Raw genomic sequence first — 27,279 nt, forward strand, 5'->3', positions numbered from 1 at the left:
TGCGGTGCGCGGGCTTCTCACTGTGGTGTCTTCTCCTGTTGCCGAGCATGGGCTCTAGGCACGCAGGCTTCAGTATTTGCAGCACACGGGCTCAGTAGTTGTAGCTCGAGGGCTCTAGACCACAGGCTCAGTAGCTGTGGCACACGGGCTTAGTTGCCTCGGGGCATGTGGGATCTTCCCAGACCAGGGATCAAACCCGTGTCCCCTGCATTGGCAGGCAGATTCTTAACCACTGCGCCACCAGGGAAGCCCTCACTTTGTTAAAGAAGCGACTCCATTCCTTTAGTAGCTGGATTTATAGATTAGATTATGGTCAGCTATAGTTCTAAACTCTCTTGCAGTGCAGTTTTCAGAATTCTTGAGAACACAGGGAGTTGTAGAAGTAAATCTGGTCCAGCAGCAGAAAGCAATTTAATACAATGATCTTAGGCATTCTTATGGCCACTGTAACCTTGTAAACTACTATGTCTGTGTCCTTGAAACAATCTTATTTTGTAGAAAGAATGGAAGTGCCAAATCAAACAAAACCTGACCCTACGTTCCGAGAAAGCAGTATTTCAGCAATACACTTTTCCAACTAAATCACAGTCCTCTCACTCAGATGTTATTATCTCTTCCAGTAGTTTAACCTTTTTCCCCGGGATTGTGCATTGGGAAGTTTATGTTTAAGGTGTTTTTTTAAGGAAGGTCTGTTTCCAAATTGCTATTCTCAAAGGTACACCCAGGTAAAATCCCATAACAAAGAGAGGTTCTGTTTCAGAAAAACCATTCCAGGTGCTCAGAGAGGCCTCTGGAAACAATACCTTGTTGATCTGATTGCAGTGAGTTCTGGGCAGCAGATAATCTTGTATAATAAGATCGTTTTCTGGTCCTTGTCCATTTCATGCTGAATTGTTCAAGAGGATGAGGGTGGGGATAAAATCGCCTAGTCCTGTGTATTCTGTATAAGAGGTCGTGTAGGACCTCACTTGACCCTTACCCACCTTAAGCAGGTGGTGCCGTGCTCCTGAATGCCATGTAGACCCCCAGCACTGTGAAGCCAGGCCAGTGGTTCCCATCTTTCTCACCAACAAGAGCCTCTTCTTTTGGTTCCACTCACCCCTCTCTGCCTTCCATGGGTTTATGGTTTTAAAGTTGAACTCCACAAAACCGCTACCCTACTTCCATGGAATCCTAGTGTTGGAAACCCAGGACGAGACCTTAGGTGGCCAGGAGGATGGGAGACTGAGGGGCTGTGGCATTTTGTATGTTTCCTTCCTTTCTGGAGTCATAGCAGTTTTCTGTTGGTAGATTGGGACTGTACTGTGGTTTCCTGTAATATGTCCTTTTCAGCAGCAGGAATTGAATGTCCATTCAGAATTTATTTAAGAGTTTATTACCAGGTCCAAGTAACATCAAGATGTAAGTCTATTGTTAATGCTTAATGTGCCATGTTTTTGTCTTTTTTTTTTTTTGGCTGTGTTGGGTCTTTGTTGCTGTGCACAGGCTTTCTTTAGTTGTGGCGAGCAGGGGCTACTCTTTGTTGCAGTGCGCGGGCTTCTCATTGCGGTGGCTTCTCTTGTTGGAAGCACGGGCTGTAGGCGTGCGGGCTTCAGTAGTCGTGGCCCGCGGGCTCAGCAGTTGTGGCTCGTGGGCTCTGTAATTGTGGCTTGCAGGCTCTAGAGCGCAGGCTCAGTAGTTGTGGCGCACAGGCTTAGTTGCTCCACGGCATGTAAGATCTTCCCAGACCAGGGCTCGAACCCATGTCCCCTGCATTGGCAGGAGGGCTCCTAACCATTTTGCCACCAGGGAAGTCACTTTTTGTCATTTTTTAAAACTTTAATTCTTTTGATAACATAACCCAAGCATAATGGGGTAAGTGGGGGCCCAAAATGTTCAACTTAAAGATTAATGTGGGTTCATGCTATTTGGGAAGTTACACGGAAAACAATATTTCTTGTCTGATCGGTTTGGAAACAAAAAGCACCAAAGTAAGGAGAGTGACACTTAGCGTGTACACACTGGCCATCCATTGCACTGAGAAAGTCTCAAATGATCTTCAAACAGTCACCTCATTCACGTTGTTAGGATTATGGATCATACAGAACAGTGGTCCTGTCCCAGTTAAGGACAGAGATGGCTTGAGAACGGTAGCCAGTGCCATTCTCTCGTTGCCGTTTCTAATATGGGTCCTTGCTGTTGACTTTCCTTGCTTTGTTCCTCTCCTCCCTTCTGCCTTCCCCACTTCTCTCTCTTCCTATTTGTGACCTGTAACTATCTGTGATAAGTATGAAGCTGGGTTCCCAGTTGCCCTTGGGATTTTGAGGGGAAGTTTGGAAAGCAGGTGAGGCGTGGAAATTGCCCTGAAATACTTGTGGAGGAGCTTCTGGATAGTGAGAAAGGGAGCAAAAAACGGGCAGTGTCTCTCGTCAATCGCATTCCCTTTTTCTTTCAGACTTCAGGCTATGAAGAAACATGAGGGGAGAAAAGGGTGAGAGGCAAAGGAATTGGATTTATGTTGTTTAAACTGCACTTAGTTCCCATGAGCACATTCGTAGTCCTGGATCTTAGGGAGATCGGAAGCATTTGACAGGGACAGTAATCCTTCCCTGTGTAGTTTCTTAAAGCACGTGTTATATAAAGACAGAATCTCCTTTCAGTGGACTGCAAAAGGGATTGTGAAGGCAGCTGGCGGATGTTTTCTCAAGCAGACCGTTTTGTACCTGCAGCAGCAAAAAGGCAAAGGGCTCATTCTGTAGAACGAGATACTAAGATGCTATTTCTTTTTTTTTTAATTTTTAAATTAAAAAAAAATTTAAATTGGAGTATAGTTGATTTACAATGTTGTGTTAGTTTCTGGTACAGCAAAGTGATTCGGTTATATCTATCTATCTATCTATCTATCTATCTATCTATCTATCTATCTATCTATATTCTTTCTTAGATTCTTTTCCATTATAGGTTATTATAAGGTATTGAATATAGTTCCCTGTGCTATACATTAGGTCCTGTAGTAGTCTGTATCTGTTAAACCCAAAATCCTAGTTTATCCCTCCCTCACCCTTTCCCCTTTGGTAACCATAACTTTGTTTCCTATGTCTGTGAGTCTGTTTCTGTTTCGTAAATAAGTTCATTAGTTCATTTGTATCATTTTTTTAGATTTCACATATAAGTGATATTATACGGTATTTGTCTTTCTCTGTGTGACTTGCTTCACTTAGTATGATCATCTCTAGGTCCATCCATGTTTTTGCATAACTTTGACGTCCCAATCTGTACCTAAAGACTGTTCTTAGGGAAAACAGTGCTGCTTAAGGAACAGGACAGAATTGGCTTAGTGCACTTACTTAAAAGGTTCAGATATTGTCCTGGCACTGAGCTCTATTTTAGATCTTGAGTTTCTGGTAATATATTTTTTAATTTCTTCCATCCTTTCCCCCATCCACAACTCACTGCTCAAGCAAAGCAAAACCCGACATCATCGTGCCTTACCCAGCAAACAAGCAGAAACACATCCCCTCCCATCTCTGTTGTCTTTAGGTTTTACTCAGTAACGACCACGTTCTCAGTTCTGGGTCCTTACAAATTCCAACAATAGGCTGTGAATAAATGCTTCCTTCTTTAGGATTAGCCCAGTGTGGGAGAAGTGGTTTTTATTGGGGCTTATGAAGCAAAACCATCCCCCAGTTTCGCAACTCTGCAGACTTCATCCTCTTCCGAGGGGAAGCAGTAAGATGCAATTGAACTGTAAGAGTGGAATTGTGATTGTGTTTCTCTTATAAATATTTCCCCGAAGTTGCAGGGGTTGGTTAGGGACAGATGCTGAGTAACTGAAATCTGTGCCTTGGATGTATTTGAACAACATCAATATACTCTTCAATCAGGTTTCAGGAATGACATAACATTTCGCCTGAATTCTTAAAACCACCATAAGCAGTGTTGAGAAATGAAGAACGAATGAAGTGCATTAGGAATTCAATAATAAGTACTTTTCCACTTTACATTTTTCTAAAGTGAGATTAGGGAGTGTTTGCTACCACCCACATAGGCAAGATCTTGAGGTGATTTTGGGGTGCAAAAGATGGAATAAACTGTGACTTACTAATATAATTTTCTAACCTTATGAGAAAGGTTTCTGCTACCATTAAGTTTTTCTTTTTTTTTTTTAAAGATTTATTGATTGATTGATTGCTACGTTGGGTCTTCGTTTCTGTGCGAGGGCTTTCTCTAGTTGCGGCGAGCGGGGGCCACTCCTTATCGCGGTGCGCGGGCCTCTCACTATCGCGGCCTCTCTTGTTGCGGAGCACAGGCTCCAGACGCACAGGCTCAGTAATTGTGGCTCACGGGCCTAGTTGCTCCGCGGCATGTGGGATCTTCCCACACCAGGGCTCGAACCCGTGTCCCCTGCATTATTAGCAGCCAGATTCTCAACCACTGCGCCACCAGGGAAGCCCAACCATTAAGTTTTCATTGTCTGCTTTTCTTTAACAAAGACTTGTATCATGCTTACTGAATGCCATATCCTGTTCTAAGCATGTTTTATAAATATTAACTTAATTTTCTTGACCATATGAGGTAGACAACTATCATCACCATTTTGCAGGTGGGAAAACTGAGGTACAGAGAATCGCTTGCCCGAGGTCACACAGCTACAAAGGGGCAGTGCTAGGCTTTAAACTCAGGCACTGATCTGACTCTGGACACTGCCCCTTGATTCTTAGAATCTGAATTTATTTTTCTGGTTCTTGGAATCTGGATTTTAATTTTTCCAATGTTAGAAATCTCTAGTTTCTATGGTTGATTTTTTAAAATTGTGCTCAATCAAGAAAAATTTATTTCCCTTAGCAAAACCCAGCTTGTTCTGAAATAAAACAACTGAAAAATTGTCACCAATAATGAGTTTTCCTCCATAGAAGTCACCCCGATTTCCTCCTTTTCACTGTTTTCTTGGATTGCTTGAAATGGAAAAATTCTAAAGCCAGATACCCAATGGCTGAAGGCTCTGAGAGCTGTTTGAAAACATAAAGACTGTTTCAGATAAGTCAGAGGTGATGGAGTCGTGCTAATCGGAACTCACATCTGTTGAACTAGGGGGTAGTTTTCTCAGCCCCAGACAGCAGCAGCTGCAACCAAAGAAACTCTCCTTCCTTTGCCAGAAGGCTCCTGGACTCCAAATTCCAGACAGTCATCCTGTCTGTCAGCCCAAATTTCCTACGGGAAGTAGACTTGAAGTATAAACACCGGGAAGCTGGGCTGAAGGGAGCAGATTATTCCATTTAAGAGGTTGCTGTGCCCTTGCTCTGCCCCCAGGGCCGTAGTCATTTTCGGGGAGCAGGCAGGAACAGGCAGGCTGTTCTCCATCCCCCGCTCCCCAACCCCAGTCTTTGCCACCTTTGCTTCCCGTAATGCTACTTCCAGCCGGATGGCACCTTTCGGTTGAACCTCTAGGATGTTTGAGAATTATAAAGCACACACAACCACTGCAGGAGAAAAGCCTCTTATTGCGACAGCCTCAAAAGCATTATCTCATGCACAGAGTCAAGGAAGGTGTGGCCTTTGCCCTTGGAAGGTTGTTGTCCTCCCCAGGCCCACCCACCAATGGCTTCTTCCTCTAGGCTTTAGAGGACAGGTATTTATGTTTTAAATGTATATTTTATTCTCTAATTTATTGAACAGCTTTTGAATTTAAGCTGTTTGGGACACTGAAAAACACATAAGCATCTTCCCCACGTAGGGCTAAAATACAAGTAGAAAAGAAAATCCTTACAAATGAGTGTCCTTGAATCAACCTGGTCAGGTATTATGTAAGCAGATTTTGCAGAGAAGGAGAAATTTCTCTAATTCTGTTGATTGTTGTTCACGAGTAATTGGTCGTTACCCTTGCAGCGTATGAACAGAATTTGACGTACTAGGTTGTTGATGGTATGTCAGATTGTAAAAATTAGGTGGGTTCAGGTTTATAAATTAAAAAAATAATAGTTCTTACTATATTTCGTCAAATCTAAGACACCACTGATTGTGAGACGCACCGTTATTTTATATACCACTAAGGAAAAAAGCACACTGCCACCAAGCTACGGAAAGGCATTGGTTAAAAACATATATATCACTTACACGTGGAATCTAAAACACTGATACAAATGAACTTATCTACAAAATAGAATTAGACTCACAGATTTGGAGAACAAACTTGTGGTTACCAAAGGGGGAGGGAGTTGGGGAGGGGCGAACTGGGAATTTGGGATTAACAGGTACACACTACTGTATATAAAATAGATAACCAACAAGGACCTACTACTGTATAGCACAGGGAACTATATTCAATATCTTGTAATAACCTATAAGAGAAAAGAATCTGAAAAAGGATACCTCTATCTATCTATCTATCCATCTATCTATATCTGAATCACTTTGCTGTATACCTGGAACACTGTAAATCAACTATACTTCAGTTTTTAAAAAGTGCATTTAGATGTTTTAGCACCTCTAAAATATGGTAGCAATGTTTTAGCCCCAGTCTTGCCTCTTTTTCACGTAGTCTGACAGCACGATTCTAACTGCATTGTTCAATTCTGAGTTTTCCTCTACGGCCTATTGGGTCCCCTGGTTCCCTTCTTCCTGAAACACTTCCTTCCTTTGGCTTCCTGGACTCCACCCTCTCTTGCTCTCCTCCCACCTCTCCAGCTGTTCCTTCTCCAGCTCCTTGGCTAGTTCCTCCTCTTGGACCCCACCTCTGAATAATGGAGAGCCCCAGGGCTCAGGATTCACCCCTCTTTTCTACCCTCACACACCCCTTCCCTGGGTGACCCATGGCTTTAAATGCCATCTATCTGCTGCTAATTCCCAAGTGCATCGACCCAGCCTGGATCTTGTACCTGAACTCAACATACAGATAGCCTCCCACCTGCCTGATGGACCCAGATGTCCAACAGGCACCTCCCACTTAAGATGTGAAAACCTGAATCCCGCATCAGTTACCCAGCGCAGAAAACGGCTCCTCTGGCCTTCCCGCTGCTCCGAGCAAAACCTTAGCAGCGTCCTTAACTCCTTTCCTGCTTTCTCACCCCATGCTCAAGTCATTAGCCAATCCAATCAGCAGTACCTTCAAAACAGATGCAGAAGGCGACCATTTGCCCTCATTTCCACAGCCACCACCCTGGCCCAAGGCACTGTCACCTCCCTCCTGGATCATTGCCATGGCCTCTGGACTGGTTGCTCCACTTCTGCATGGGCCCCTTTGAGTTTATTCTTTTCACAACGGCCAGAGTGATCCTGTCCAATGTAAGTCACATCGTCGCGGTCCTGTCCTTGAAAAGTCAAAATCCCCAGTGACTTTTCACTGCACGCGGAGCCGCAGCCTGAAGGCCCAGTGCAACCTGTACTCCCCTCCTGGCCATCCGTATCCGGCCTCTGACGCCCGCCACCCTCCCCATCGCTCATTGTTGCAGCCACACTGGCCTTCCTGCCCTCCTCGTACATGCCCGCACCCTCCCTCCCTTTGTACCCGCTGTTCCCTCCGCAGGACTTGCTCCCTCACCTCCATTAGGGCTTGATTCCAACGTTAGCTCAGTGGAACCTTCTTTGAGATATCAGGGAGAAGGCCCCATATCTAAAATTGCAGCTCGGTCCCCTTCCCCTGCCGTCTCTTACTTCTTCGCACTCCTGGTTGTGCAGCGTATGGAATATTTTATTACTTCCCGCGTTCCCCAACAGAATGCAGACTTCACCAGGAAAAAGGATTTTGTGTTGCCTCGTTCGCTGCCACGTCCCCAGTGCCCAGAATCGTGTCTGGTGCTCAGTAAGGGCTCAGTACATTTTCATTACATGAATAAACGAACGGCTTCATACAGAGGCTAAGACAGGGAGGAAGAGGGCATTTTTTGTTTTGTGTTGTTTTGTTTTCCTCCTGGAATGAAAGAAAAGGTTATTAGTTTTGTCCTCACAGCCTCAGTGAAATGTATATCTTCCATCTGGAAATGGAAATTTATATCTTCCATTCCGACTGCTTTGATAGAGTTTGCCCTTGGTAAACAGTTCTTCCATTAACCGCGAGACCTTTGCACGGTGGTTTTTAGCGGCTTCCGAGATTCATCTGAGCTTGTAATGATTGTCCATTGAACCTTCAACAAGATACTGATGAATTCAGCTTTGGAAATCACTTTTGGGGTTTCAAATGAAATCTAAACAGTTCCTCCAACTTTTTACCCCCATAGGGAAGGAGTATTTTTAACCTGGGGCAAACCAAGTTCCTGGCGTGGATGAAGCAGTTTCCTGTGTGATGCTTTGGGAGTGATCACTTTCGATATAGTGTGTTTTTTGTCTTTTGTTTTTGTTTTTGGTCACGCGGGATCTTAGTTCCTTGACCAGGGATCGAACCCATGCCCCCTACAGTGGAATTGCAGAGTCTTAAACACTGGACCGCCAGGGAAGTCCTGATATAGCATGTTTTAACCATCCTATGACATGCTGGTTACTGCAAAAAAGCCATGCACATGTGGGGTTGTTGCTTTTAGGAGCATTTACTATGTTATCAGGCCAGACAGACCGTGAGCTCTGGGCCCTGACATGGATTCAGTGGACCGCCCTCAATGGGAAGAGGGCGCCAGCAGAGGGAGAGGTTATTGCACAACAGCTGGGTTCCTGTGCCAGGAAGCCCTCGTTTCCCCCATTGGCAGCCACACGTGGGCCTTCCTTCTTGTCATCATAGAGACTGTAGATCTGGCAGGGCTACACAGCGAGGATGTGATAGCATTTGGTCCCTCTCATTCTCAGGGACTTAAGTTACAGGGCTAATGGGATAACAGATGGTGGGGAGGAGTTTCAGGCAAGAGGGGAGGGATGTAAAAAGGCTCTCATTCATTCATTCATTCACTCATTCAGTCAGAGATATTCATTGTACTTTTGTTATGTGCTAGGCTCCGGGAGTAGCTGGGGATAATGGTGTTCGAAGCAGACGTGGGGCTCGGGCAGAAGGTGGCCAGAAAAGGCATCTCTGAGGACATGACCATTGTACAGGGAAGACCATCATGGCATGCTAAAGCCAGACTTTTATTCACATTTGTGAACTTGACTTACAAGTTGTTGTTCTGTACAAATGTTTTATGTGTCGTGTCCATCTTTGCCCTTGTGTCCGCAGTTGGCAAGCCTGGGGTCACAGCACTTGCCGATGAAGGGCATGTTTGGGGTCAGGCTGTTGGTAGCAGGGAAGTCGTTTTGAGCTCATATGGCCTGTTTTCGACATGTGTGTCTCAGGAGACTCTGTGTGTGTGTGTGTGTGTGTGTAAACCAGCAGACCAGCACAGGGATAGCTGTGGAGTCATCTGTCGCGGGAGGAGTTTGTGTACTAATTGCCTCCATGGGAGTTTTCTCATTATTTGTTCTCACCCCCCCACCCCCGCCATTTCTTTTCCTCGCAGAATAATGATAACTGCCATGACATTTAACAAGGATGGGAGATGCAGTGGGAATACCTGAATCTTTTAAATGATGAGAATGTGGTACCAGCAAAAAGCTTATAAACACATTCGCCTCTTCGATGTACCCATTCTGTACGAAATATGGTTGTACAGCATGAAATCCAGAGGGCTGTGTCATGGGGTCCAGACGGCCTTTGTTTCCTCCAGTTCTGTCGTCACTGTCCTTCATACCTCTTCCAGGGAAGGCTTTACCATGGCTTCTTAATGATGGCACTCATTTCAGATATTTATCTCCAAAAGGAAGGAGCGTTAATACCTTCTCTTATAAAGGTCAATTCAGGTTCGTATTAAAAGAGGAGGAACTTTTTTTGCATACTGACGTTGACCTTGAGCCTCCGATGAGGGTTGTCACCCAGATTATATCTGATTCAGGGTTTTATAACGCATGGGAAAATGCCATGTCTTCCACGATAACCCAACTGCTCACCTCGTGCCTCTTCCTTGAGCTCCCTCACATCAGAGCTGGGCAGAGTCCGCTCATTCAGAAGAACCCCCCGAGTCCTGTTGTGATGCCCTGTGTGTGGCAGGGGGGGCAGCGTTGACCTCTCACGTGTGCCTTTCTGTGGGTGGTGCCCCTCTTGTGCAGTGGTGCCCCCTCGGACATATACTGATGAGGTTCTGAAAAACCCAGGAGGCAAGGATGCTGGTGCCCGGCTTCATTGTTCAGCGCCTGTGGTCCTGGTGCTAAAACCCATGTCTATGCAGAACTCATGTCTATGCAGAACTCCTCCCGCCTGTCAGCTTCGTTGCCCCAGTGACTCTTGTCCAGAACTGGAGGGGACAGAGGAAGGAGAAGCAAGGTGCTTTACGGGTTTAATACCTGACCCCATACATCTCCTTACCCAGCCTATGAGATAAGAGGTGGTATTTTCATTTTACTGATGAGGACACTGAAATCGTAGAGGTCATTTGCCCAAGGTCACACAACTAACAAGTCATGGAGTTTGAAACTGTATCTTGGGATTAGCAAGTTTATGATCTTTCTATTACCTGCACCTTAAAAGTCACAAGCCATTTCCCTGGTGCCAGGACCACCTTCTCAGACACAGCCCCTGGCAAGTACAGCCCCTGGTTTATAGGGCGTGGCTACTTCATGACTTCTTTGGAAACTTCAGCCATTTTCCAGAGCTCCAGGACCTGCCATCACAAGAAAAGCGAAGTTAAGCTCGTTGCCTATCAATCAGCACTTCCGTGGGTTGACGGTTGTATTACTTTTCAACCTAAGAAAAAAGAGATTTGGCATCATGCTAAACAAGTTAGATTAATTCAACACATGGTGACTATCTCCATTCTAGATGAAAATTACCGGAACGCTGATGGACAGATGACCAGGGCACCCAGCCAGAGATTTGGTCTCTATTTTACTATCATTTCACATTGAGATTAATCATTGGGGTAGGAACTTTCATTTTGGGAGCTTTGTGTGTGTTTGTGTTTCTTTTAACACAATGCTTTTCTAAATCTTTTTGCCATTTGACAGTCTAGCTATGGTCTCTCTAATTTGCTACGGTTTCAGGGGTTGGAGAACTACAGCACATGGGTTCATTTGTACTGCTTATGGCTGCTGTCACCTAACAACAGAGTTGAGAACTTGCAACAGAGACTGTATTGTTCTCAAAGCCTAAAATATTTATTCTTGCCCTGTATAGAAAAAGCTTGCTGAAACTTCCTTTTTTTAAAAAAAAGGGTACCATAGTTTTAAAGGAAAAAACTACACTTGCTAGCCCTAAAGAAAAACTTTCCAAGCATCTGCTTGGTCAGTAATAACAGGCCAGGAAGAAGCACACACACCATCGTCTATGCCGAGTGCATTCACATGTGGACTATGCCCTAGGAGCATAATTCCAGCGAATAGCAATGTTCCTCTGCGATACCATATTCCCTATTAACCACAACAGAGGTACCACTAACTAGCTGGGCAACCTTGAATTAGTCACTAACCTTTCTACATGAGATTCCTCACCAATAAAATTAAACATTTAAAAAATTATGTATCCCACATCATAGTATGTATAGGTATAAAGTATATGTAAATATATGTCTATATATGTGTATTATATATATGTATGTAGTTTTAAAAGGAATAATAACATAAATATCAAATACAATAATAAAATAAAAAGAAGACCCATTGCCCCACCATCCAGCTTAGGAAATTGAACCTCGGGAATACCTTTGAAGTCCCCTCTGTGCCCCTGTCCAGTAGTGGACAGCTAACATACCCCCCTCCCTCCCCAGTGGTAGCTATCTCAATTTAGTTTAATCATTCTACTGCTTTTCCCTTTAGTTGTATTGTTTAGTTTGGCCTGAAACTTGTTTTCTAAAGGAAGAGCACTTTCAGATCCCATCAAATTTTGTGCTTCATCAGTGTGACTTCATTTTCTTGGTGCTAAACTCTTTGTCTGAAAATCTCCCAAGGGCTTTCAGTCCAGCAAAACAAAGTTAAGACACAGTGGCTGCCCCACAAATACTCCTGAAATATTCTGCAGGTTTTTCTTTTCCCTTTGGTGGCGATAGCGGGATCGGGGCAGGGTACACCAAAGTCGTGGGCTAGTTCAGACTGGTCTTCCCTCCTGCTGCTGTGGTTTGTGATACTGTGCTAGGCTGAGAGGCTGGGATCTCCGGAGGTAGTGGTTGTCTCTGACATCTTTGTATTTATCAGCTCCGAAGTGGGAGGGGCCCGTGGTGAGGAACCTTGTTGATCCAGGCTGGCTCACATAAGTTGACTCCATGTTTACATAGCAAAAGAATAAGGTGAAATCTGATTTGTGGACCTAAAATTTAGCTTCCAGTCAATTGTAGTTGAAGGAAAATCTCATTGCACCCATTCTTCATGTTTTCCTTTTTTAAAAAAAATTTTGTGGCAGAAAAAAAGTATAAATACTGGCTTTTGGAAGAAGGAGCTGTTGTTAAGCGTAAGCCTTTTAAACTCTGTAATTACTCTATAAAGCCTGTGTGTTTCCATCAGAAATGCATTTAGTCTGAAGTTGTAGTGCCCAGTGTATGGAACATTTATAATGATGGGGTACTTCCAAAAATAAATCCACTCTATAGAAAATGTTAATCAGCTCATTCCCAGGGACCATACTGAGTATCTCCATTGTACAAATGAGGAAATGAACGTGACAGTTAGTGGTCTGCCCAAAGCCACACTGTCACTGGCGCTAGGAAGATTTAAGCAAAGGGCCCACATACAAGAAAACACAGTCATGTTTCCATGTAAGACACTGTGGGCCTTCGTTAACTTGACCTAAATTAAGATTCAGGGGCTAAGAAGCCTTTTGGTGTTTGGAAGAATCGACCACACCAACCGCAAAGAGCTGGCTTGCTCCTGAAAGTTACCTGCGGGGTTTTAAATAAGACATGTTTTTTTTTTTGAGGTGTCTGTCTGCTTGAAATCAGAAGCTCTGTATCTGGCTAAACATTGCTATGAAAACTGAAAAGCAGAGGGTTCAAGTGTATTTCACACTGCCAGGGAAAATAGTGTGGGAAGTACAGTCGGGTCTCAATCTGTGGCATTCTACTTTTACAGTTGACAAGAAAGCAGCCTGCTACCAGGAACTTACTTTCCGAAACCATTTTCAGAGGGTTGGTTCAGGATGTACACGCAAGTCTTCCAAGTCATCTGCTTCAATGGGATTGCGTGGCAGAGGAAGGGTTTCCATGGAGGAACCACAAATTCCTCCACTTACGAGGAAACTTCAGGAATTCTTATTGCTCTTTTCTCAGGCAAAAGTTGATAGCTCATTTTATAAATATTTTCCCCAACAAATGATTGGAGCAAAAAACGTTTTTTCTTTCCCTCCAGACTAGCCTCTAGTTAATTGAAAAATTCAATTAACCACCACCGTAAGCTCCTCTTCTCTTCTTTTGCTTTCCTCCCCAAGTTTCACTTGGGAACTTGACTTCATTTTTTTTTTTTTGGCCTCGCCCCGTGGCCTGTGGGATCTTAGTTCCCTCACCAGGGATCGAACCCGTACCCCTTGCAGTGGAAGCACAGAGTCCTAACCACTGGACCGCCAGGGAATTCCGCCCCCCCCCCCCTTTTTTTGAGTAGTAAATGTTTTAAAGACTTTTTTTCAACTTTTAAATTGAAGTGTAGTTGATTTACAGTGTTGTGTTAGTTTCTGGTGTATAGCAAAGTGATTCAGTTATACACATATATATTCTTTTTCAGATTGTTTTCCATTATAGTTTATTATAAGGTATTGAATATAGTTCCCTGTGCTGTACAGTAGGACCTTGTTGTTTATCTGTTTTATATATAGTAGTTTGTGTCTGCTAATCCAAAACTCCTAATTTATTCCTCCCTCACTCCCTTTCCCCTTTGGTAACCATAAGTTTGTTTTCCACATCTGTGAGTCTGTTTCTGTTTTGTAAATAAGTTCATTTGTGTCATATTTTAGATTCCACATATAAGTGGTATCACATGGTATTTGTCTTTCTCTGTCTCACTTCACTTAGTATGATAATCTCTAGGCCCACCCATGTTGCTCAAATAACACTATGTCATTCTTTTTTTTTCGGCTGCACTGGGTCTTAGTTGCGGCAGACGGGCTCCTTAGTTGCAGCTCTTGGGCTCCTTAGTCACAGCTCATCAGCTCCTTAGTTGTGGCTTGCGATCTCTTAGTTGCGGCATGCGTGGGGGATCTAGTTCCTTAACCAGGGATCAAACCCGGGCCCCCTCCACTGGGAGCTCAGAGTCTTATCCACTGCACCACCAGGGAAGTCCCTATTTCATTCTTTTTTATGGCTGAGTAGTATTCCATTGTGTATCCTCTTTGTTAGCTGTAGCTAACTATAATAACTCTGGTATCTGGTACCTGGGTTTGTGAGTATGGCCTCATTCAAAGATATGGTATTGATTCAGAAGACTCATTCACCTGTTGTGATACCTACCAGAGCCCTTACTGTGGGGTTATATATACACTCCATGGATAAATTTGGGAAAAGCCAATGTGTAATTGCAGAGAGAAGGTGCCTTAAAGAGGAAGACACCAAAGTGTGCCACTCAGGGAAAAACCCACCTCACAGAGGGTCGGTGCCAGGTGCTTATCCTGAGTTGTCAAATCCCAAGATTTGATTTTGGCATTTTCACCCTCTGTTCATCAGATCTGGGGATTGCAGACCCATGCTGATTGAGTTTATAAGTAACTGATGAGCCAGAATGACTCCATTTATAATATTATCCAGTGAGTTGGGTTCAAAACCCAACCCACCTACCTTTGTGATATTGGGCAAGTTGCTTGACTTTTCTGTTGTTTTTTTTTTTTTTTTTCTTACCTGGGCAATTGGAATGTTAATGAGCGAATGCCTTCACATAATACCTGGAAGATAATAGCTATTGTTAGTATATTGTCATTTTGCTGTTGTCTTCATTATTACTGTGCAAGTCAACTTTAGGAGACTGACTAATCGATCAGAAAGTTGCCTTTTGAGCATAGAATTTTAGAGCATGGGAAGTTAGAAGTTCTGAAGGAATGCCCCCATTGGGCTGGATCAGTTGGGAATTTCATCAGTTTGATATACTGGACACCATAGCCAGACTCTTACCACCCATTACCCAGACACTGCTGGATAAACTCCACTGCAGTTTGAACCTGTGGCTTACCTTTTCTAGATTTTATAAAGTCGCCACTTTTTTCATCTGAGTCTCTAATGTATTTGGTTCCAGTTTTTAGCAGCGATAAAGGAATCATTCTGAGTACTTTGTTTGGGTTTGACTTTCAAAATATTGTTTAGGGGCGATTTATTTTTCTTCCAGGTTGCTTCTTCTGGTTCCATGTTCTGGAAGTGACATTTGCAGGAGGGCACCTAACTAGTCTCCAGGATGGCCTGCGTGTGCAGTAGGAGGCACTGCATCCCTTTGACGGTCGAGAGCCATGGGAAAGCATGCTTCTTTAAGTTCATTAAAACAGATTGGCCTTCTGTAAAGACCTCACATATCTGTATTTGTGTTTTATTTTATTTTGTGTCTGGTATAGGTATTGACATCCTGAAGCTTGTAGCAGCCCAAGTGGGAAGCCAGTGGAAGGATATCTATCAGCTTCTGTGCAATGCCAGCGAGAGGGAGGTGGCCGCTTTCTCCAACGGGTACACGGCAGACCACGAGCGGGCCTACGCAGCGCTGCAGCACTGGACCATCCGGGGCCCCGAGGCCAGCCTGGCCCAGTTAATTAGCGCCCTGCGCCAGCACCGGCGCAACGATGTCGTGGAGAAGATCCGTGGCCTGATGGAAGATACAGCCCAGGTAATGCAACCCGGATTGTGTGTCTTTCCCACTAACCTTTAGGTCCCTGTGCTCCAGATTTTACCAGGTATATGTAATAAGGAGAAAGAACTGATAGTAGGTGTCTAGGTTCTCTCTCTCTGTCTCACTCACACACATACACCCCTCTTCTAGGGCAGTACTTCTCAATGGTTTTCCATTAATCATCTAGAGAACTTTTAAAAAATTTTGGTATTTGGACCCCACTGTAGACCAGTCACTGTAGAATCTCTAGGGACAGGACTAGGAACCAGTATTTTTAAGAATCAGTATTTTTAAAAGTTCTCCAAGTGATTCTGATGTACAAAGTTGAGAATCTTTGCCTTTGGAGTGGATTCTGGCATCAGACTGTATGGCTAGATCTATTCCTTGTTACCCAATTGACAGTTTCATTTTGCATAACACACTTTGAACAAAAGCAAGAAGGAAGACTTTTTTCTATTCCCTTCCCCTTCCAGACGATATTTTCTGTGATGTGGTTTAAGAAGGCTCAGTCTTACCCCTGAGTACCCCCAAGGATGCAGGTGGCGCTGGCAGTATTTATAGTAACAGGATTGATATTTCTCCTTGGGCTTGTCCAATCAGTGCCTCAGATGAAACTGAGGGGACCCCAGAGTGTGATTTATTTATAATCGTTGGTCCATGAGCCCTGGCTTTGGAGTCAGACAGCACTGGATAGGAATCCTGGCTCTGACACTTACTAGCTGGGTGACCAAGGGTACGTTACTTCAACTTTCTCTGCCTCTGTTCCCTCCCTTGTAAGCCAAGTTTATAAGGTTAATAAAAACTGGAAATAAAGTATATAAAATGCCTGACACATTGAAGGTGTTCTGCAAATCGTAGTTATGGTCATGATGTAACTCATTTTACTTAGCCTTTCCTTAATCATGAGGTGCTTCCCTGAAAGGCCATGAATTAAATACAAATTTGGCTATTGAATCATATTTCTTAGACTTCAATTGAAGTTTTGTAACGTGTTCCCAAAGGAAAAACGCTGCCCCTGAGACTTGATAAAACCCATTTAAAATTTAAAAGGCAATTCTGCCTGTGTTCTTTTCCAGTGGTCCAAACTCATTACCTAAAAGTGCAAGGGAGAGATTTTCCCCCTGTCCACTCTAATCTACTATCATTCTGTACCACATTTGTATATCAAGGGACTCAGTTTTATATATTTAAGAAGTCCAAGTGCCTTTATCTTTCTATACTAACAGTGTAATGTTTCTTCATTATTGAAATAAACATTCATCAGGTGGATCTTTTATCTAAGTGACTAGATAAAAGTTCATCGGTGCTAATTGACTCTGAAGGTAGTCTTTAAAGCCCCTGGTGTATTTTTAACTTTTTTGAAATGTGGAATTTCAGAAAAAAGATTTAATAATAGACTCGGGGGTAAATATTCAAAGGCACACACCAGTGTCTTGTGACTTTCTGCGAAACGATCTCAATTAAGTATGGTTCACAACTAAAACAAGGCTTTGAGTAGCTGGATTTGGGGAAAGGAGAGGGAGATGTTTGACCCCCAATTGAGTAAAATGGCTGCAGTTCAAACAAAGGGACTCAAGAGGCAAAACATTATTGTGCTTACTTGGAGTGCTGGCTTTAAGGAAAGAACTGCTAGGGCGAGCAGTAGATTTGAAGAAGGATTTAGATGCTTGAGAATAAGCCACGGGATCGCCTTGATAATGCCTCCAAAAAAGAGAAAATGTAATTGATGCGATGTTTCTCAAAAAAGAGAAAATGTAATTGATGTCGCTTCAATGCAGTATTTAATAAGGTGGAAGGATGATCATGATGTCTTGTTAAGGGTTCAAAAGAAGGTTTCTCATTAGAAAAAACAAATATAAACATAGGAAAATGCATAAATGTTAATGTTATCTTATTAAATCTAGGTGGTTGAATTAGAAGTGATTTTTAAAAATTATTTTCTGTAATGAAAACATTACTTCTGTGGTTTAAAACATTTTTTTAAATGACAGCTGAAAGGGCCCATGAGGAAAGATAGGTAGGGCTTTGTTTTACCGTGCTGAATTGCAAGACGGAACCATCCTCATTTTAATTGAGGAAGAGCAGACAGTGGTTTATGTGCCATCCATTCTTCCTTGGGAGGACTGGCTGAGGTTTGCTATGTTGGGTCATATTTGCCTAAAACTTACTTTACTTTCGGGTTCTGCAGATCTGTCTCCTCTCTCTGTGTACACTCAGCAATCACTTAGAATTTGGGCCTAGTCTTTTTTTTTTTTTTTAATTTTATTATTTATTTATTTATTTATTTTTGGCTGTGTTGGGTCTTCGTTTCTGTGCGAGGGCTTTCTCTAGTTGCGGCAAGCGGGGGCCACTCTTCATCGTGGTGCGCGGGCCTCTCGTTATCGCGGCCTCTCTTGTTGCGGAGCACAGGCTCCAGACGCGCAGGCTCAGTAGTTGTGGCTCACGGGCCTAGTTGCTCCGCGGCATGTGGGATCTTCCCGGACCAGGGCTCGAACCCGTGTCCGCTGCATCGGCAGGCAGATTCTCAACCACTGCGCCACCAGGGAAGCCCCTTGGGCCTAGTCTTTAAGGTACTTCTTAATGATGGTAATGATGGTGGTAGAGTATTGTCTATACCAAATGACGTTGGTATGTTTCTCTTATAGTTCCATTGAGTTTCATCAATGTTTATGGAGCACCTACTTTATTCCAGGCACTGTCCTAGGTGCTGGGAAAAGAGGGCTAAAGGTGCAGACTCCATTTAGGAGACTACATGTCAGGGAGAGTGATTATAGCAAAATTCACTGGGTCAATGAATAAGAAACCAAAACCCTTAGTCCCCGAGTGCCGAGCTCTTGTTCCTTTTAGTTTTTTCCTTCCTCTTATCTCCTCCATATACAAAAGATTCTAGTATCTATTTTTTGTTGTTTATTTTGTAAGAAACAGTGACATCAAGACATCTTGTAGCTTTCTCCTTGGTTCTAGTGTAGCCTACATGTTAGGATGGAGGCTGAGAAGGCAGTATTAAGCTTCTTGTTCCATGTTTTAATCATGTCCGTCATTGTCTGGCAGTGTTGTGGACCCTGCTCTTACTCTAATTTTAACAGCCAATGAGCATGGATTTCTGGCTGCCAGCTATTATTGATTGCACAGTTTGTTCATAGTTTATCTCAGATTTGTGGAGTCAAACGAGAATCAAAACGCAGGGGACATAATTGAGACCTAGTTTCCATTTTCTAGTGGATCTGTAGTCTGTGTGTACGGTGGTACTGCTGACAATTTGAGACTTTGCCCCAGGAGTTAATAGGCTCTTAATATGCAAAAATGACTCCGTGTGTGTGTGTTTAAAATGGTTAATGTTTTTTTCCTATTCATGAGCCTGAGAACACCTATGTTATGTTCCACTCAAAGGATTAGCCCTGGTGTTCCTTTTAGTTACCTCTGTCAGGAACAGCTGGTCCATTATTAACCATGGTGGCCTATTAGCCATTTTTGAGTTAAACACATCCAGAGTCTTACTTTAAAAAAAAATTTATGCATAACAAATTGTACAGTAAAATTTACTTTTTGGTGTACTGTTCCTTTGCATTTTTTTTTTAAACAAGTTTTTAGAGCAGGTTTAGGTTTAAAACAAAGTTGAGAGGGAGGTTACAGAGTTTCCTGTATACTCCCTCCCCTCACACATGCACAGGCTCACCCGTTATCAATCTCACTCACCAGAATAGTACAGTTTTACCAAGAGTGAACCTGCATTGACACATCATAATTACCCAAAGTCCATCATAGTTCACCTTAGGGTTCACTCTTGGTGTCGTATATGTGCTATGGATTTGGACAAATGTATAATGACATATGTCCATCACTATACTATCATACAGAATACTTTCACTGCTCAAAAAATCCTCTATGCTTTGCCTATTTCTCTCTTCTCCAGTACCCACCTCTCTCCCACATCAACCACTAACCTTTTCCTTGTCTCTTACAGTTTCGCCTTTTTCAGAATGTCATATAGTTGGAATCATAGAGTGTGTAGCCTTTTCAGGTTGGCTTTTTTCACTCAGTCATATGCATTTAAGCTTCCTCTGTGTCTGTTTATGACTTGAATGCTCATTTGTTTTAAGCACCAAATAATAATATTCAGTTGTCTGGATTTATCACAGTTTATGTATTCATTCACTTGCCTGACTCTTTCCTTCTCTGAGGTATGAGCTGGGTTTTTCAGTTCGCTCTTCTTTCAAGTTCAACATCAAAACTGAACCCAGCCTTCCAGAATCATCTGAATTCTTTCCTTCCTGGTCATGAGCTTTTGGGAGAAGCAGTAAAGCAGTGGGACAATAGTTTGGAAGTTACTGGGACTTTGCTGAAACTCTTTAAAAAACAAAACAAAACAAAAACCTAACACAGCCTTCCAAATTTCATGTTATCTCTTTTTTTCCGTCCTTTTACTTTGATTCTTTTCTGTGGCTTTATTTCAAGAAAGTCTTTTGTAAGGAGCATATATTTAAGGTTTTAAAAAATCTATTCTGACAGTTTTTGTCATTTAACTAGAGAATTTCAGTGTGGTTACATTTTTAACGTAATTACCCGTGTATTTGGCCATCTTATTATTTGTTTTGTATTTGTCCTATCTGTTCTCTTCCCCCCTTTCCTTTCTTGTTCATAAAGCATTTTTTTTATTATTCTACCTTTCCTCTTAACTTCTTAGTTACACATTTCTTCTTTACTTTTAATGGATACCCCAGAGGTGACAACACGCCTACTTAAATTATGAGCCATTTTATAAATGTGTACTTTCTACTATTTTTCAGACCACACAGCAGCCTTGAAAGACTTTAATCCTGTTTATCCTTCTCTTGTATTGTGTTTTTGTTGTCATACGTTTTAACACTACACATTTCTTAAACCTCCCAAAGGCATAATTATTATGGTTTTACACAGTCACGACCCACATAGATTTACCTGCTTACTGATATTTTCTGTTGTTCTTCATTCCCCATCTCTGCCTGAGATCATTTTTCTTTGGCCTAAAGAATACTTAGTGTAGGTTTCCAGCAATAAACTCTTGTTTTTCTTCATCTGGAAAATGCCCACTGACTAAAATAAATTGCATTATTTGCCCTTTGTTTTTGAAGGTGAGCTGGAAAATAGAACTTCAGCTTGACAGTTATTTTTCTTTCAGTACTTTCTTGCGTGGGTTTAAGTTTCCCCTGCTAAATAAATAGCAAAGGAGGGGATGTGATTTTATTTTTAAATCTATATTACATAACGAATTACGTGTGCAATATTACACCAGGGACTTTGGGCAATGCAAAGACAAGGAAGACAGAGTCATTGCTGTCAGGGAAGCTTACCATTGAAGGGAAGAAACGTATTCATATCAATGTTTAATCTAAGGGAGTAAACCCAGGAGGGAGAGAGGAGGGAATTGGTGGATGTACAGTTTATCAACATTAAGGCTGCAAATCAGGACGTCAGTGTGGAGATGTGTGCCGGGTTAAATTCCTGTCTAGGCAGCATATCACACTGGGAACTCAACGGTCAATTACTTGACCTCTCTGCCTGAGTTTTATCCTGAGAAAATGGGAGCACCCTTAGTGCCTGTCCTTTGAGTTGTTGTGAAATTAGGTGAGTGTGACCCACAGAAAGCTCTTGGTGAATGTTTACCATGAATCACTGCAATTATTCCCAGGCTCTAGAGGCAAGAGAGGGGGAAGAATGTTCCTGACTGGCTCCACCTCACATGATGGATCCTTTAAATCCTGAAGGCCAAGGGTTACTCAGTGTCGGGTGGGAAGGGACAGCCAAGCCCAAGACTGCTTGACGGGTAGATGGTTGAGCATGAGGTTTGCCATCTGCATTCAGTGCCCAAGAACTGGAAATTCCAGTAGTTGTAGATATTTATTCCTTACTGCCTGAGTGAGCGTTCCTAGACTGGCAGGGATGTTTTCTCTAGTGAAGAAGCAAAGGTGATGGTGTGTGTGTAGACAAGTACGCTCTCAAGGGCTGTCAGAAAAAGGACATGAAATTGAGCAACTGGATTTCTAGGTTTCCTTTCATTTTTTTTTTTTTCGGGACTTTGTATATTCAAATAGGCTTACCCAGTGCTATCATTTTCTTTTTTTTTCCCCTCACCTTGAACTTGTTTTTTTCTCTCTAGGAAACCTTGGGCAAATGATTTCTCTGACTCAGAGTTTTCTATTTAAAATGGGAATTCAAGTGCTTTTCAGAATTAAATCAGATAATGGCTTGTTGAACTGTGGGATGTAAAAAAAATGAGGTAATGAAAGTGATGCTTACTGGCTAGGTTTGGAAGTCATGGTGATTTGAATTTTCCAGCATTCCTTTATAGTTTCATTTTGAGAAAGGGAGGAAAAAGGAATTTTAGGTACATTTAAAAATGATAAACAACACGGTCCTACTGTATAGCACAGGGAACTATATTGTAATAAGCCATAATGGAAAAGAATGTGAGAAAGAATATACCTATGTATAACTGAATCACTTTGCTGTACACCAGAAACTAACACAACATTGTAAATCAACTACACTTCCATAAAAAGAAATGATCATATTAAAAACAACCACAATCATTTAAAATAATATAAAGTGTTACTTTAGCTGCCTGCTTTGACCAGAGATTCATAAATGAAAAGAGTTGGTGTTGATCAGGCAGGGGGTTTGGGTAGCTCAACCCCCCCTGCCCTCCTTCCATAGGATTAACTAGATTAAAACTACACTGTAATGTACCAACCAGTGGCTCTGAAGCCAGTATTGCTGTGGTTAACGTCTATGTAGTAGAATGATTCTTTGTTAGAGATTCTTAATCCTTTCCAGAAACCGCATAAGAAACCTACATCCCAGGGACAGAGTTTTTTCTCTTTCTCCCTCTCTCTCAACTATAGTGGACTCTGTGTTGGAGACTGAGTGGTTTTGCTCTGTATAATCAACAGGGAGAATCTATCAGTGAGGTGAGTACTGGGCATTCTATTTGCGAGGACGGTACCACTGCTTTTGCTGCAAAGGGAACTACGTGATTTTTTTTTTTTTTTTTTTTTTTGCTTACCAGCTGCAGGATGCAGCTGTCTTTATCTACAGTGTGACTGAGACCAGCTCTTTTCAGAAATTTAATATAGCGGGGGTGAGTGGAGGCAAATACCAGCTGTACCTTTAGCTGTTGACTTTTTGGCTTTTCAAATCTGTCTTTAACTTGCCAGTTGATCATCTCTTAGAAAACAGGGATTATCGTCCTAAGGCCTTAAGATGTTAGCTAAACTCACGTGTGTCGAGCCCCCCTGACTTCTGCTGAGTGCCCACTGCGTGGAAGGTCATTTCAGGTCAAGTTACTTAATTTGCAGGGTGTGACTGTGGGCTCTGGGGAACTTGTGAGGTGGTGAGAAGGGGACATTGTAAAGGCATTGCTGACACACAGTAGGCCCAAGTACATTGAGTGATGCTTGTGTTTAAGGTGGTCATTGTGTACAAAGCAGCCATGTCTATGAATAAGCCTTTAGACTTTTAATGACATTTCAGGCCATTCTACTTGTTATCATACTCCAAGGTTTCATTCAGTTAGTCAACAATCTTTTGTCGAGCACCAGCTGTGTTCCTGGTACTGTGTAAAGAAGAAAGGTGTGTGCCTTTCAATAGCTCACTCACTGAGATGGAGACACGTGCAAATAATGACAATTCAGTGGGATAAGCAAATGTATAATAGAAGTGTGCACGAGGAATTGTAAGATAGCATCAGAAGGCAGGGGTATGCGACCCACCAAAATATACCTAGAAAATAAGAACAGATATATATATAATTCCTTCTTTTTTTTTTGGACACAATATGCGGCATGCAGGATCTTAGTTCCCTGACCAGGGATCGAACCTGGGCCCACAGCAGTGAAAGCACCGAGTCCTAACCGCTGGACCGCCAGGGAATTCCCTACTTCTTGAATTCGTAGCCGTCTTGTAAGCATCTGGTGAGATAGGTGTACATAATAGAGGTAATGATTGTAGTGCACTTGACATCTACTAGGGGGGCTCAGTAAATCTTAGCTACTGTTTTCCATGTTGGAATTTGAATTCTACACTCTCCTTTTTTGACTCAAGAGCAATACCACTCTACTTTCTGTAAAAGGAGATTAAGGAGAAAGGGGACCAGTGTTTGCTGAGTATCTATTGTGTCCCAAACACTGTCTTGGGTGCTTTGCATCTGCTTTTATCTAGCAAGCTTCATGGCCCTGTGAGATATAGGTCAGTATTAGAATTAAGATATATTTCTGTATTTCATTGAATGTCATGGCAACCATGTATGTACGGTTATTTTAGGTACCACTAAGAAAGCAATAAAAACATTGCTAATTATAGTTGTTAGATACATCCCTATTTCAGAGATGTTAAAATGTGAAAAGAAATATCCACCATAGAATTAATGAAATATGGTAGTTGAGCTTGAAGAGTACAGGTTATAGGGGGAAAAGTCTGGGAAACAGATTCTTGGGATCTTGGGATTGATATACCCTCCCTCCCCAACACACACAGACTTACACATGCTTTTTGTTTTTTTTAGTAGCCTTTAAAGATGAGATAGTTTAAGACATGCAATTTATTTAGCATTCGTTAATGGAACACCCATTTTGTTTCAATCCCTGTACCAGGCACCGGCTATACGAAATGAAAACACACACTATATACATTGGAATACTACTCAGCCATAAAAAAGAACAAATTTTTGCCATTTGCAGCAACATGGATAGACTTGGAGAGTATTATGCTTAGTGAAATAAGTTAGACAGAGAAAGACAAATACTGTATGATATCACTTATATGTGGAATCTAAAAAATACAACAAACTAGTGAATATAACAAAAAAGAAGCAACTCACAGATATAGAGAACAAACTAGTCGTTACCCACATGAAAGGATGCTTAACATCACTAATCATTAGAGAACTGCAAATCAAAACTACAATGAGGTATCACCTCACACCAGTCAGAATGGCCATCATCAAAAAATCTACAAACAGTAAATGCTGGAGAGGGTGTGGAGAAAAGGGAACCCTCTTGCACTGCTGGTGGGAATGTAAATTGATATAGCCACTATGGAGAACAGTATGGAGGTTCCTTAAAACACCAAAAATAGAACTACCATACGACCCAGCAATCCCACTACTGGGCATACACCCTGAGAAAACCATAATTCAAAAAGAGTCATGTACCACAATGTTCATTGCAGCTCTATTTACAATAGCCAAGACATGGAAGAAACCTAAGTGTCCATCGACAGATGAATGGAAAAGAAGATGTGGCACATATATACAATGGAATATTACTCAGCCATAAAAAGAAATGAAATTGAGTTATCTGTAGTGAGGTGGATGGACCTAGAAACTGTCATACAGAGTGAAATAAGTCAGAGAAAAACAAATAACGTATGCTAACATATATGGAATCTAAAAAAAAAAAAAAAACGTTTCTGAAGAACCTAGGGGCAGGACAGGAATAAAGATGCAGACGTAGAGAATGGACTTGAGGACATGGGGAGGGGGAAGGGTAAGCTGGGACAAAGTGAGAGAGTGGCATGGACATATATACACTACCAAATGTAAAATAGATAGCTAGTGGGAAGCATCCACACAGTACAGTGAGGTCAGCTCGGTGCTTTGTGACCACCTAGAGGGGCGGGATGGGGAGGGTGGGAGGAAGACGCAAGAGGGAGAGGATATGGGGATATACGTATATGATAGCTGATTCACTTTGTTATACAGCAGAAACTAACACACCATTGTAAAGCAATTATACTCCAATAAAGATGTTAAAAAAAAAACCACAACTAGTCGTTACCAGTGGGGGGGGCAATATAAGGGGGGGAAATGGGAGGTACAAACTATTGGGTATAAGATAGGCTCAAGGATGCATTGTACAATATGGGGAATATAGCCAATATTTTGTAATAACAGTAAATGGAAAGTAACCTTTCAAAACAGTATAAAAAAGAAAACATACACACACACACCCCAAAACACAAAAACAGGGAATCATCCCTCAAGATGCTGGCAGTTTTATAGGAGGGATGCGTATGTGAGCCAAACTTTAGAATACATTCTGTGAGACTGCCTCATAGAGGACTTGCAGTGGGCTTTTCTTTTTTTCCTGAGACACAGTGTCTCAACATTCAGAAAAGTCTGTGTCTATCAGTTGATGACATTTTCTACCCCTTTAATCCACACCCTTATTGGCTTTCTCAAAATGTGCATTGGAGGGAAATCAGAATCAATATTGTGAAAAGAAGCTTATTTTCCCAATCAATTACCAGTGCTGGATATCATATTTTCTTTTTATTTTAAAGCCAAAACTTATATTCAGACAAAGCTTAATACCTTTCAGTTTTGACCTAGCTTCTCCATCCTATGTTTGTGAGACTGTCTGTTCATCTGTTATAACCCAAGTTCCAAAAGTATGTACACTTACTGATAAGGAATTGTATCTCAGTCAGCAGTAGGTTTTATTGTACACTAGTTAATTTCAACGTTTTAATCGCTTATTCCTCACCATTTCCTTAGGAGAGACAGCTGTCACTACTGAATTCCTCATTAATTTTTTTTTTTTTTTTTAACAGAAGGAACTTTGATTTATCCACAGTTGGGCTGAGTCAGGGGGTAGGCTGGAATGACCAACCATTAAAATGGCTTAGGGAAAAAAGTACTAGGGAAAAAGATGGAGGAAATTTTTTCTTTTTATAATCACAACAATAAGTAAGGCTCTTCTGAGAATGATATAAAACACAGAAGCCATACAAGAAAGATTCAACTACTTAACAATATATATACAAGCCAGAAAACACCATATGTAAATCAAAGACAAAATAATAACTGGGGAAGTTGTTTGCAATATAGGGTTAATTTCCTTTAATAATGAAGAGCTTTTGCAAATTAATTAAGAAACCAACCATCCAAAAGCAAAATGGGCAGTCTGTGAACAAGACAGTGCACAGAAAAGAAATACTGAAGGTTCTTAAAGGTATACAGATTTTTTTTTTTTTTTTTTTACCTTGCTCAAATAAGAAAAATTCAAATTGAAACCTACACTGAGATACAACTTTAACCTTTTAGACTGGCAGAGAGGGAAAGGTATGACACCATTCTTGTACTGTGAAGGGAATAAGGAAAGAGGAACAGCATCCATTGCCATTGGGTGTGTACATCAGCCCTGACCCTTCTGAGCGCCATCTGGCATCATCTACCTAAGGACATGTCCATTGACCACGGACATTCCACTCTTAGGAATACGTCCTACATATATTCTTTTTTAAAAATTTATTTTATTTATTTTTATTTTTGGCTGCGTTGGGTCTTCGTTGCTGCACGCGGGCTTCCTCTAGTTGCAGCGAGCGGGGGCTGTTCTTCGTTGCGGTGCTCGGACTTCTCATTGCGGTGGCTTCTCTTGTTGTGGAGCACGGGCTCTAGGCGTGTGGGCTCAGTAGTTGTGGCTCGTGGGCTCTAGAGCCCAGGCTCAGTAGTTGTGGCACACGGGCTTAGTTGCTCCACGGCGTGTGGGATCTTCCCGGACCAGGGATCGAACCCGTGCCCCCTGCGTTGGCAGG

At 42.1% G+C, this 27,279-nt stretch overlaps 1 protein-coding gene across 1 annotated transcript in view; it reads left to right on the forward strand.

Annotated features, from left to right (window-relative positions):
* Positions 1 to 27,279, forward strand: part of TNFRSF21 (TNF receptor superfamily member 21) — a 65,072-nt gene that overhangs the window by 23,661 nt on the left and 14,132 nt on the right. Inside the window, exon 4 of the mRNA XM_059938543.1 lies at positions 15,440 to 15,705. Within this exon, the coding sequence (XP_059794526.1) occupies positions 15,440 to 15,705 (266 nt within the window). The remainder of the gene's footprint in view (positions 1 to 15,439; positions 15,706 to 27,279) is intronic.

This window comes from Balaenoptera ricei, chromosome 11 (assembly GCF_028023285.1).
Source record: "Balaenoptera ricei isolate mBalRic1 chromosome 11, mBalRic1.hap2, whole genome shotgun sequence".
Lineage (NCBI taxonomy): Eukaryota > Metazoa > Chordata > Mammalia > Artiodactyla > Balaenopteridae > Balaenoptera > Balaenoptera ricei.